The sequence below is a fragment of the Dermacentor variabilis genome, chromosome 4 (genome assembly GCF_050947875.1).
Source record: "Dermacentor variabilis isolate Ectoservices chromosome 4, ASM5094787v1, whole genome shotgun sequence".
Lineage (NCBI taxonomy): Eukaryota > Metazoa > Arthropoda > Arachnida > Ixodida > Ixodidae > Dermacentor > Dermacentor variabilis.
The window spans coordinates 136,283,618-136,296,566 of record NC_134571.1 but is presented as its reverse complement, the minus strand read 5'-3'; the positions used below and the strand labels follow the sequence as shown (position 1 = coordinate 136,296,566).

The window sequence follows — 12,949 nt, the reverse complement described above, 5'->3', positions numbered from 1 at the left end:
TACCGTATTTACTTGCATAATGATCGCACTCTCGTAATGATCGCACGCCTGAATTTTCTCGTCAAAATCCAATTTTTTATTTTTCTCGTGTAATGATCGCACCCTGAACCTGTTGCAGCGATATGTCATGTGCCAAGTCTAGATAATAATGATCGCGCTTACCATCCGTCGAATGCTACGCGAACGACTCTTGAAGACATACCAAGCTGTCTGCACACACCCAACGTTAATAAGTAGATGCCCCATTTCATTCCTTTCATCACTTTCCGCACTTCCATGAAAAAAAGAAGCTGCAACCAAACTTGCCTCGGCTTTATTATTTGTAGGCTTCATAATGGGTTTTGGTCAACAACAACATAAAGGGCACCTTTCTATTCTTCTCGTCTGCACTCGTGGGCATGCAACAAATCGCTAGCGGCAACGATATTGGCCACATTTACACTGATACGTTAGAAGTGTACCCTATCCATATGCTGACGCTTGTAATGCAGCTAAGATATTCGTCCACCCTTAGCGGAAACATGCCCGCAGCATGCCCACCATGTGTTTCTATGTCACTGGCAGCTAAGCGCGCCCATCTCTGTTTCTCTCCCCTCGAAGTGGACATGGCTACGTTATTGTCGCAAGCTTGCCGATATTAGCAATATTATTCATTACTGATATGGAAGAAACTGTTTCAATGCGCGTAATGTACTCACAAGAAGAAAAATTATCGCGTTCGGCCTGCTCCGCCGGCCACCATTTCTGTTTTGGTGTCCCGCACTGACAGCGGCAGCCGCCTGCTTGTCATCCCACAGCAAATGCGGGATGAAAAAAGAAAATGTTCATTTTCGTGGGAAATTTAATCTGCATAATGATCGCACCTCTGAATTTGCATCAATTTTTTTTACAAGAAAGTGCGATCATTATGCAAGTAAATACGGTATCCTCAAGTTCAAGGAGCTGTTTCACTAGCGCCATTCTGAACGCAAGCTGGTCATAGCGGGCAATTCTTTTGAGCTCGGCAATCTCGGGATGTAGCTTCCAGTGTGCCTCAAAAATGATAAAGCTATTGACACAAGCGATGTCAGTACAATGGAAAAAAAAATGGTTTTTCACCACCGAACAGGATTCTGTAGCACATTGTACGAACCAATCAAGTGGTCCGATTCGTCGGCGCCAAGCATTCCTGCCTTGTATTCGTTGGCCAGCCATGGTATTTTTAATGCAAACTTGCTGCCATTGTCCATCCTTTTTTTTTTTTCCCCCTCGTTTGGCAAGCACTTTCTGGCTTGTTGTATGCGTAGTGTTCACCATGCACCGCCCGTCAATATTTCCATTGGAGGTAAAGAATGCCATTGTCCCAAAGCCAACGCACATCTCCTCGCTTGGCCTTCTTTTCCCTGCTGGTCTCTTTCAGCTTCATCAAAAATCCACAGCAGTCTTTACATGCTGTACCACACACCACTGTCTTGCGTTCAGGCAAGTGCCGAAACAGCGAAGCCAATGTGTAGAAGCTATCCACATAGGTACAGTATCCCTGGTCAAGTTAGAGATTGCAGAGATGGGTTACATTATAGGCCAAGCCATTGGCACTGGGCATTTCACGTTTGAAAGTGTATACAAAGAATTGAATTGTATACCCCGTTTTAGGGTCTGCGAGCACCCCTAATTTGAAGCCCCAGTTGGTCACTTTATCTCGAATACATTGCCGGATTCTGGAGCACCCCTTTGATTTAGCCATCCATTCCATCAACAGAAAGTTCCCAGTGTGGCTGGAAAAACTTCGCTGATCATCCGTTCATGTGCTGTAGCAACTACGAAATTTTGTCCAATTTCGCCCCGGTGCGTCATACCTCATTGTCTGGGTTGGATACGTGCAGCATCCCCAACAGTGCCACGAAAGGTCTTCTTGGCATTATTTTCGGTGGAATTGGACCAGAAAACAAGCTTGATGTGCTCCAGTGAAGGTGTAGCCACAGCAGCTCGACTACTCCCATGTACAGAAGAACGCCTATAAATATCATCATCTCTGCGGGAGTGACCTCCCTCCAGGACCCGTCTGCTTCACTGTAGGTTGTTTTCTCCAGGTTCGTGGGCCTGGCATATTTGTTAGTGTTTTCGCAGATCTTGACGATCACCTCCACTGTGAAAAACAGCCTGAAAACATCTATGACTTGCATGCCGAAATGAATGCCCGGTTCCTGTGCCGGGCAGAACACTCTCTGCTGCGCAGGTGGCAAGGAGTCATGCCCAAATGATGTGGATACTCGGTCAACGAAATAAATAATATCAAGAACACAAAACAAGCACTCCAAAGGACAACAGAGACAGGCCGAAGCAACAAGCTAAACTAACCGGGCTGCAGCAGATGTTCCAGGCTTGTTTTGTCACTCTCCAATTCAAAGTCCAACAAGAAGGCACCATCCTCAGACTCGCTGCTGCTCGTTCCATCAATAAAATCAGCTGCAGACGCAGTGGAATTGCAAGATCTGCAATCTTTTGAAGTGCGCACACCATTTCTGTAGGCGGCCATTCTTGCTTTTTGCTTTGACGATTGGGAAACTTTGGAGTGCGATAAAAAATCGCTTCCAAGCAGGAAAAATGCAAACTGACTGGAAAACAAAAATATACATCTCCTACTTCATGTCCGCTGATGCGGTTTGTCCGTGAGCAGAAGGTATTGAAAGTGGCATTTCATATTGTCGTTAGTAGGCTAATGATGGGGCCCGATGAGCATGGTATGGAAAGGGTTAAAGAGACACTGACTAGAAAAACTATTTCACCTGTATACTAGTGAATTAACCTTCTACTGTACCATAAAAGCCACTCTTACAATGAGAAGAGGCTTTTTATGCAAAAAAAAATGCAAGAAGAAAGGGACTGGTGGCCACATAGCAAATTTCGTTTATACCCTGGAAGTTGTTACATGTCCTCTTGGGAGCGTTCTGCCACAAAAATTTTCTAAATAGGTTCATTAATAGTTGAGATAGAAATATTTCAGTGCTGCGAGCGCACGATTTCAGGAGGCGAGCACCACTGCCAAGCAAAACACTCTGTCCTCTTGCTTCGTCTAGCCTCCGCAAGCAAAATTACTTCCCTGCGTTCTCCGATACCGGAGCTGAAGAAACGTGACGCATACATGACGGGCCTGCCTTCATTTCTTTTTTTTTTTCTCCTCGCTTTTGTTTGTGCGGCGTGGTGCATTTCCACTCACAGTATCGCATGCGAGCTGTTGCAATTGTCTCATTTCGCAAAGCGCACGATTTTGCGCACTGTACACATGGACACCTGGCTAGCGGTATAAGGTATTGATGTTTAGAGAAATAATAAAACACGCAAACCTGTCTGTGTGTCTGCATGTTTTTGTTTTACTTTGCACCGCAACAAGAGAGATGTACTTCCGTTTCGCCTGCACGTTCGCACATCGTGCAGTGGTGCATGCAGACACCAAAACTATGTCATTTTCTACCATGTTCCAGTGCATGATCATGCTCTGTGATCCGCTTGTGTGTGCCTCAGTATTTGTGCAGTTCAATTCTTGGAACTGTTGAATGTGGAAATGCAAGCAGCATTCCACCCATTCAACATTGCTGCTTTGCGTCGGTGGACAATTCCTCCTTAATTTATGGGAAGGCTCTCAGAATTATGGGAACTGTCGACTTCATCTCTACTCGCTGCACACAAAAAGCACATAATTTTTGGGCTCCACCAGCCCCAGCTGCTCGCTTCAGTCACTCCAAACCATTGTGCAGCAGCACTTTCCACTTGCTGCCGTAAAGTACAAATTGGCAACGTTGACAGCCGTCGGGAAATGTTTTGGCATGACGGACGAGGATTTCGGCAACGCGATTATGCCAGGCAGGAGTGCACTGCAATTTTTAGAATTTATTTCTGAATTAGGGTGGCAAATATGTGCCGCCTGTCGTTTTCAAATTCAACTGAAGGCGCTAATTGGGTCCTCCCAAGAATGCGATTCCTGTTGCATTGCCAGGAAGCGGCAGGCTGGCTGCATAAATTATGCAGTCATATTTAGGTGCATGGAAAATTTCATGACTGTGGAAATTTACAAATTATCCTGGATTCCTAATTAACCCAGTTTGAATTACGAGGTTTTACTGGATAGGCTACTTACATCTCTGTTTGCATGCCTAATGTTGCCACAATGCCTTGTACCTAAGTGCGTGTGTATATCTCTTGTTTTTTACAAACAGCCTGTTACCCAAGAAAATTGGACTTCTCTATGTGGGAGGCTCTGACCATCCTTTTGGACAGATAAAGGTACTTCTTCCTTTACTCTTTTGTGCACTGCTATATTACAGACTCATGGTCAATATGCAACATGAGACTCAATCATGAAATAATACCAACTAGCTCAAACCATGATCTTACTTGAACATATTACAGACAGTAATGACACATAGTAGTCAAGTCTCCTGGTCTTGTTTACAAAATGTACAGAACTCCAAGTGCTAACTCCAAAAAAATTGTCGGTAATGTTAAGAACTGCATGGGCTATCAGCCAGAACCATGTCTAGGTGTTTGATTTGCAGGTGACGACATCAGGACCTTTGTTGTCATGCAGTGTGGTTGGTAAATGTTGCTGGCCGTGCACTAGGATGTTGTTCAAAGGATTTTAGCTGAGACTGTTTGACTGCTCACAGAGTGAACAAGAACATGGGCCGCAGGCTGTCGGTGGCTGGTGAATTTCGAGTGGCTTTTGTATTCTCAATCGTATGTGTTTGGTGAACTGCTCTCTGGCCTGCTGCCAACTGTCACAAGACGCGTCTATCATTTCGATCTTTTCTGCAATGTGCATCCCCAAGATATATTGATCCCAAGAACAAATTGAACCTGGTAAATAAAAGTGGTAATGTGAAGGACTTGGAGAATCAAAGGAACTTCATGCTAGCTGCCATTCCATGTGTATGCATCATGGTATTTACGTAATTCTAACACGCCGCCTAGCCTAACGCCTAGCCAATTTGCATGGTGTGAAAGTAACAAAAATTAAAATGCACATGAATGTAACATTCCCCTAATTATAAAAAGAAAAGTATAGCATGCCCCGTGTTTGCAATGAGAAAAATGGAACGTGCAGAATTTACATCCACAGAGGAGAAAATTATTTTTTATACGAGCTTTCATAATGAAAGTCATCGTCATTTTTGCTGCATTGGCCACGGATACCAAGTGCAGAGGGGTGATATTCTCAAGCAATCACTTTTATATATACAGTTAAATGTTGATATCATGAAATTCTTGATATTATGGAGTATCTAACTTTTATAACTTCTTGTTCATAGAACACTATGTATTTTGACCCTCAATATAACAAAGTGTGTTTATACATGATTCAACAGTTAAATTCCATTAATCCGACCTGGACGAGACCGTCAAAATTGGTCGAATTATCCAGCTAGTCAAAAAAAACTAAATGCAAAAAAAGTACCATAACAAACCGCTCGTACATTTAGCACTATTTACCCAATTCTAACAAGACCCTGAATCAAACGCATGCCAGCTTTCCATAGGTCTAAAGTAGGAAACTAACATAGAAATGACAATAAAGCTCCTAAACAAATTCGTAGTCTAATGGGCTCCCAATTTCTTAGCAAGGAAAATGGGTAAGAGTTTAATATCAGTTGCACAATGGCAGCCAGTTTTCAAAGTCAGCTTTGCCACAGTACAGCTGCATTGTGCGGTAAAGCATACTAATGCCGCAAATGCGGTTTTGGTTTTGTATCGAATAGCACCGCCCAAGCAATCCTTGGACGAATTTTCATGGAAAAAAGAAAGATGCCCATTAGAACCGGGTAAATACTCTAGTAATTCATTGTGAATAACCATTTTTGCTTTAGAATCTTCTCAATGTAAGCCGAAAATAAACACTTCTTACAGGTGATGACATGTTCTACGCATTCCCTGTGCTCTAAGCGCTGCCGAGACAAACGCGAGCGCTCTGTGATGTCACCACTGAGGTCACCATAGGGGTCGGGCGCATGCGTGGTAACCAGCCAAGTTTGAATTTTCTGGCAAGGCCGAATTTCAGGATCAAAACAACAAAGATCGGTTGAATAGAAATGTGTGGTCATAATCCAGGACTTTCAGTCAGGATCAAATTAACCAAAATATCGAATTAACAAAGTCGAATTAACATAAGTCTGCTTTGTAAGGAAAATCACTGGCATCATGAAGGATTACGGAGACAATAAATGGAAAATTCCATGGACGCAGATGGTCAAATGACTGAATTACGTACATGTGGCTGCTTGCAAATGCACTTCTCAAATGGTTTGCCGTGCGAGTGAGATCTTCTGCTAAAGCGGGTCAGCATTATGTTACGTTTGTATGAAGTCCAAGAGCGAGAACATGCGACCGTACCCTGCGCATTTTATGCTTTAGATGCAAGTGAAAGCATATGAGGGTAAACCAAGAAGGACGGTAGCTTGATGAGTGCTGTCTTCTTGCGCAAGCAAGAGGAAAGTAGAAGGAAGCGAGTGCACGGTAACACACTCAGTCGGAGAGGGGGAGAGTGTCTCTATTTCTAGCATGGCTGTTAGTGTGGCTGGGTGTACATGCAGCCCGCGCGCCTTGCTCTAGAGGTGATCTGCTGCATATGCAAAAAGGGGGTGAGCTGAGAGGGCGTGGCATTGCGCGCTTCCTGCAAGTTTAACGCTCGAGGTTGTGCAATCTCGAGCTTCAAAGACTCGTTGAAGAGTGAGGCAGATGAAACATTCGCTTAACACTTAAGGCGCTTTTCACGACAGCGTCGTCTCACTGCAGGTGACACAATCAGCCACAGGTGCGGAGAGGTCACGAAAATGTTGCTGGCTTCGCTTAGTACTGCCAGTGTGAAAATATTGTCAACTCGGCAAGAAACCATCTTTAATGGCCGACATTCAAATTAAACAAAGATAATGTTTTTTTCATTAACATTTTCTTTTTTACCTGATTGCTCAATAATTCAGAAAATTTCACAGTGCCTTCCACGTAAAAAAAATCCATCAGTGACTGGGCTTATTTGCATAAAGGTCAAATTGCAATATAATTAAATATTGATTTAACGAAGCAAATTGATGGCTTTACTGACTTGATTACATCAATGTTTAACCGTATTACTGTCACTTTCTTCAGATTTTACATGACTGCATCAGATTTGTTGAAGCGTGTGACTGAGAGTGAGCTTGGTACAGCACCAGAAACACTAGTGGCCATATACGCCGACGCATCCAGTGCGAAGTTGCATCACTTCTCACGAAAGTAATGGTCATTCCGAAAGTGATTAATGTTAGCATGCTCGCTTGTAACGAGTGACCATTTCTTCTCTTCTTCTTTTTTTTTTTTTGTGACAAACAGGGCCACGAGATTGTCTGAATAATCGAGCAGTCCAAAAAAAATGAATTTGAATGCTAAAATCGGTTTCATTGCCTTTTAGAATGCCAGCACAGCAAGAACTTAAATACAGAGTTTTGTTTATGTTGTGATCTACTTGCAATATTCTGGTGATCACGTCCCCAAGGGCATTTTGTATCCGCATGTCAACCCAGCCCAACATGCATCATACGTCGTCGTGAAGTGCAGATATATTGCACGTGTGATCTTTACTCCACGACGCTGTCACTTAGGCTGTTCTGTGCAAATTCAGTTTTGCGCTTCGGTGCTCACTTGCGCGCTTACACTGCTCCATCCAGTAAGTGCGCATACAGACTTGGTAGGCGTTCACTGTAGCCACTGGCTGATCACCCACGGACCTGAGCTCTGCTTCATGCATGCTGCTGTCAGTCCAGGTTGTGCCTATGGTCTCACACCCAGTCTCCACATCTACAGGTAGGAACATGTCAAAAGCGAGTCTGCCATGATTGCTTGTCACCTGCTAGGTCCTTTCACTAAACTGGCAAGTAGGATCAGGTCCAGTAAGGTGAGGTAGGGTGCCGTAGTGGACATGCCATGCATGCTCATTGAGACACCCTTATTGGCTAGGCCTAACCAGAACTGCTTTGTCAAGAGTCAGTGATCAAAGGTGCAGTTGTGTGCCATGTTGGCGAAACCTATGATGCATTTGGCTGGTCCCATTTAAGTGGCCTAGAGTTGTCCGTTGCAGCGCAGCAACAGAAGCAGCAGCGATCGCTCTCGCACTGCCGCGATGTCGAGAGCAAGGGAAGGTCCGCCCGCGTCCTCACGGTCTCGCAAGCGGCGTGTCATTTATACATGAATGGAACACTCCCTATACAAGCCATTCGAATCCTGGGTCGCTCACTAGAATGGACCCACAGTATTGTGTGGGGCCCCGGGCACGAAGGCCTGCGGGGCAATGAAGAGGCGGACTGCGCAGCTCGAGGTCTCACTAGCCGAGCGGCAGGCCACGCCGTTCTTCAGCCCCCAACAGACTGACGAGCGACCCACGAGTTATTAAAGACAAGTCAACAAATACTGCAGGACCAACATCTCGGAAGAACACAATACGCTCCCCCACACAAAGCTCTCAATAAACTCCAGGCAAGGCACTGGCGTCGCCTGCAAACAAACACATACCCACACCTGTCTCGTCTACATGCAATCTCCCCAGACAGTTTTACGTCCGGGACATGTCCCTGGTGTAGCAACCACACAGCGACACTCGCGCACATAACACACGAATGTACCGAACGTCCGGGCGACGCAATTTCGCCACAAGTCACAACACACACACTATGTGGTTTTGGGAGGCGAGACTCTCCGAACTGGACCTGGGAAGCCAACTGGCGACCCTCGACCAGGCCCAGCGAGCCGCGATCGCCAGTGGAGCCCTGTCAGAGGTCACCACCCAGGAATAAACCGCGCAACGGTTTCTGCAATAATAAAGTTCCTCCTCCTTCTCCTCCTGTCCGTTGGTGTGGTTTGTTAGCTGGTCAAAATCAAGCACTCGGGACACATTTGTGTGGTTCATTCAAAGTGCCTCACTCCAGCTCAGAGCACTCAGAGGTGCTCTCATTTTTTAGTTGGGAGTGCTGGAGTGCAACCACAATCCGACAGAATTTCGATAACTTTCCATGACAGTGTGATAAGAAAAAAGGATGTGCAATATTTGCGAATACTTCATTGAGGTACTCATGGTTTGTAACCTTCAGCTCCAAAAATGACGTTTCTTCTTTCGTTAACCTTCTCCAAATTCAAGATATTATGGTCCTCAAGCAAGATTTTCCTGCTTCAGAAATTACTCCACAAGCTGTTTCAGCAGTCCCCCTCCTAGCGTTGACATCAGCTTGAACACGTCTGGTTGTGGAGAAAGCTACGCTCGAACCTCATTATAACGAACTTCAAGGGGAAGCCAAAATTACTTTCTTATATCCATTACTTAATTGTATCCATTTTATCATATACTGCAATATGTGCCTAATGGGGTGTGCAGTTGTAAACATGGACATAAGAAGATGGCATTGCAGCCCACGGAACCATTACACGGCCACGCATGTGATGAAATTTGAATCAAACAAAAGAATCTCCAGTGTGTGCAACACATGACTTCTTGGCACTTGACGCGGCAGCTTTTAGATAGCTGCCTTCTGTTCCATTGTGATGGTCTTTCGCATCCACTTTCCACTTGGCTCGTCGCCGTCAACCAGCACGCGGCGCATAACACAGTGCTCCGCTGTGGGATCGACAAAGAAAGCGAACTTAGCTCGGCTGGCTTGTAACCTCTGAGATTGCAGCAGTGGCAATGCGATCTAGGAGGCTACGTCCAACTACCAGCTTACGAGGCGTACCGCAGAGACAAGTGAATGCACAGCTTGGGTGTGATCCCCGAAATTGCGCCAAGAAGATCTTGGACGCCAGGTCCAGCTGCAGCTGCCTGCATTGTGTGCCGTAAAGAAGGAGAGAAGTGAATGCACTAATCTTTCGCACCGCCGCGCGTAGCCACACAGCATGGCACGACTTTCGCAGGATTCTGCTTGACCCCCAAGATTGTGCCAGGGAGATCTCAGAGGCTGCCACGCAGTAGAAGCGAATGCACCTATATTGCGTACAGCCGCGCAGCGTGGCGCTGCCCACGTAGCCAGACACGCGCTAGAGAGAGTGGTCATAGGAGAAGTGTGATAGTGAGCCGTTGCTTGTGCGCAGCTACATGCAGCGGTGAGAAAGGCCAGTGTTGCTCGATGGTGTATGTGACATGGGGATGCAGGAGTTTTGAACAGCCTCAGCGAATGAGTGCTGAACTCCATATAAAGCGATATATTCAGCGCGCAATGGTCGTGTATGTTTTGGTTTTGGAGATGAATCTAGTTCATTACATCCATTAGCAGGACACTTTCACTTCGTTACATTGAGGTTTTAGATACACGGATCTCTATAGGGATTTGAAGGGGAATTTAATTTACTTTGTTATAATGAGGTTCGAGTGTACTTGTGACTGTTAGAAGAAAGGAAGAACAGAATTCTACTGGCCACGCCGACCACAGCTGACACCTGAACAATGGTCAGCAAAGGGGGTGCCGTAGTATTTATTAGCACAATTTACTCTGCCACTCCAGACATTTGCAAGTTGCATCATGAATGCGTGCCAGTTATCTGGCAGGATAGGGCACTATGCCATTGTGCCCACAGGCCATTATGAATAGAGTAAAATGTGTACTGTCAGCAGCATTGTTCATGGTCCAACCAGCACTAACTAATGTGGAGGCATTTTAAGAGGACACACCACTTGCCCCTGCCTCCACCAACCTCCCTGGTGCCACTTACAGTGAAAGCTTGGTAATGTGAATCTCAAGGGGTCGCATAAAGTATTCATATCACCCGAAATTTGTATCATATCATATCATATCAACAAAATCAGCTTCTTAAAAAGCCACAAACTCATTTTTAGAAGTTTATTCACAACGGAAGAAATTCCGGATGTCTTTCTGCGTTTTCTGCTTTGCAAGGTCGACCAGCAGCGAATTCTGGAAGTTGTAAAACTGTGTCTATGTGTTTTCCCGAACACTCCCATTTGCCCCGGCACACCTCAGAATGTCGAGGGTGTGTGGAAGTCCAAAATCAAGAAAGGGGGCTGACAGATGGAATAGCACACTGTGGTATAAAGTTTGTAAACAGGGATAAGGTGCCACAGAAAGGCTGGCCAACGTTTGGATAGGAGGACCTATCTTCGTCAAAGGCGGCCTCATCATCCTCGGCATGTTAGTTTTAAAGGGTTAGTGCAGTGACGTCACGTGTGGGTGTTGTCGCTGGCGGCTGGTTTTAAAGGGAGAGACTTCAGAGGTAACGAGCGCTGTCGTCCGAAGTCTGTGAGCTTCGTTCCCAAGATGAGGGGGCAAGAGCGGGAGAGTGGGAGCGCGGGGAGAAAAGAAAAGAAAGATAGTGTACTTTTTACTGTAGTAGTAGATTGAATATGTTTGCATGTAAAGCACCTGGGGCGGCCTCAGGGACTGGTTCCCAACTTCCTCTTTGTCTTTAGTTTGGCGTGCACAAGAACATCTTCAAAATTAGTGTTGCGTCTGTAGGCTACTCTGGGAGGGTCGGGAAAAATCTTAAATTTCTGGTTGCTGGTGAGAATTGGGTAGTATTTACTGAGGGTGTTATTCACGTTTGGGAGTGCGTTTGAGAATTTAGTAGTAAGAAGAGGTGTTGTTGTTCTTGTAATCCTCGGGCGGGGCTTGAGGACCTCGGCTCGATCAAGTTTGGTTGCAGCAGTGGAGGCTGTTTGGAGGTCACTGTTTGGGTGGTTCCTGTTTGATAGTGTTTCTTTAAGGTGATCGAGTCTGAGGCGCCTTATCCCTGTTTACAAACTCTATACCAGAGGGTGTGCATGGTTTCAGCTATCGGCTGTTGCTGATCACTGGTGCTGCTGCAACGGTCGTCGTCTTCGTCATCGCTACTCGAAATTTTGAGTTGCGATGTCGTGACTTCGGTCACCATCTGTTCGACTGTACACCGCCCACAGGTCACAAGGTCATCATCCACGGTGATGGAGTCATCGGCGGAAACTCCTACGCCAAGGTGATCCCAGTCCATGCCTTCTGACTTCTGCGAGGTGGCAACTGTCAACTCTACAATGCCGCATATTGCGAAGCAATTTGTGATGGTTATTGCCGAGACATGATCCCAGGCCATCGCAACAAAATGCAAGAGGCATCCAAGCGGCTGACCAGAAAGTTGTCATTTTTTTGTTCAATTTTAGCTAGGAGACGATGCACGAGAAGTCCTTTGAAGTAATGCTTGTCATTTCTAATGATCCCGGCATCCAGTAGCTGCAAGTGGCTCGTTGTATTTTCCGGAAGAAAAACCAACTTCACTTTCTGCAGTGTCACTTGCTTTGGGTGGGTAGCGCATTAATCGAGAAGCAGGATGATCTTCCTGTTCTGACTGGACATCTTGCCGTCCGAGTATGTCACAAACTCTGTGTACATTACCGACGTCATCCAGGCCTTCTTGTTAGCCTTGTAAGTACACAGCAGACGACCAGCATGCTTGAAGCAGCGGAGATTTTGATACCGGCCTACATTTTGTGGCATTTTCTCTGAGCCGTCAGCACTGCAGCAGAACAAAACTGTCACTCACTGCTTGCATTTCTTGTCGCCTTGGCAAGAATAGCCCTTGAAACAGAGGTTTTTCTCAGGCTGGAGATCATAAAATAGGCCAGCCTCATCGGCATTGAAAATATTGCGAGCTTCATAGCCTGCAATGAGCGACATCAGCGTGCTTGTCACCCAGTCGTTCATGACTGACTCATCAACCTTGCTCCCTTCATTGCTGACAGTTTTGTAGGCAAGCTCTTGCCTAGCCTTGAAATGGTGAACCCAGCCACCGGAGGCCTGAAAATTATCCACACCGAGCGATAATGCGATGTTGAAGCCTTTTTCACGAAGAATCGTGCTGTCAACGTTTACCCCAGCAGCAGTCGAAACCATGTTAAGAGGACGTCCTCTACTTTAACATAATGCGCAGTCTTTGTGTCCCCACTGAAGCAAGCGTTGCACATTTTAGATGATAATGT

The 12,949-nt window shown here is 45.7% G+C and overlaps 1 protein-coding gene across 2 annotated transcripts in view; it reads left to right on the top strand.

Annotated features, from left to right (window-relative positions):
* The window catches only part of mRNA-cap (RNA guanylyltransferase and 5'-phosphatase mRNA capping enzyme), a 124,543-nt gene that overhangs the window by 93,168 nt on the left and 18,426 nt on the right, over nucleotides 1–12,949 (top strand). For both annotated transcript variants that reach the window (XM_075690398.1, XM_075690399.1), the window contains exon 17: nucleotides 4,194–4,260. In XM_075690398.1, coding sequence (XP_075546513.1) covers nucleotides 4,194–4,260 — 67 coding nt within the window. The remainder of the gene's footprint in view (nucleotides 1–4,193; nucleotides 4,261–12,949) is intronic.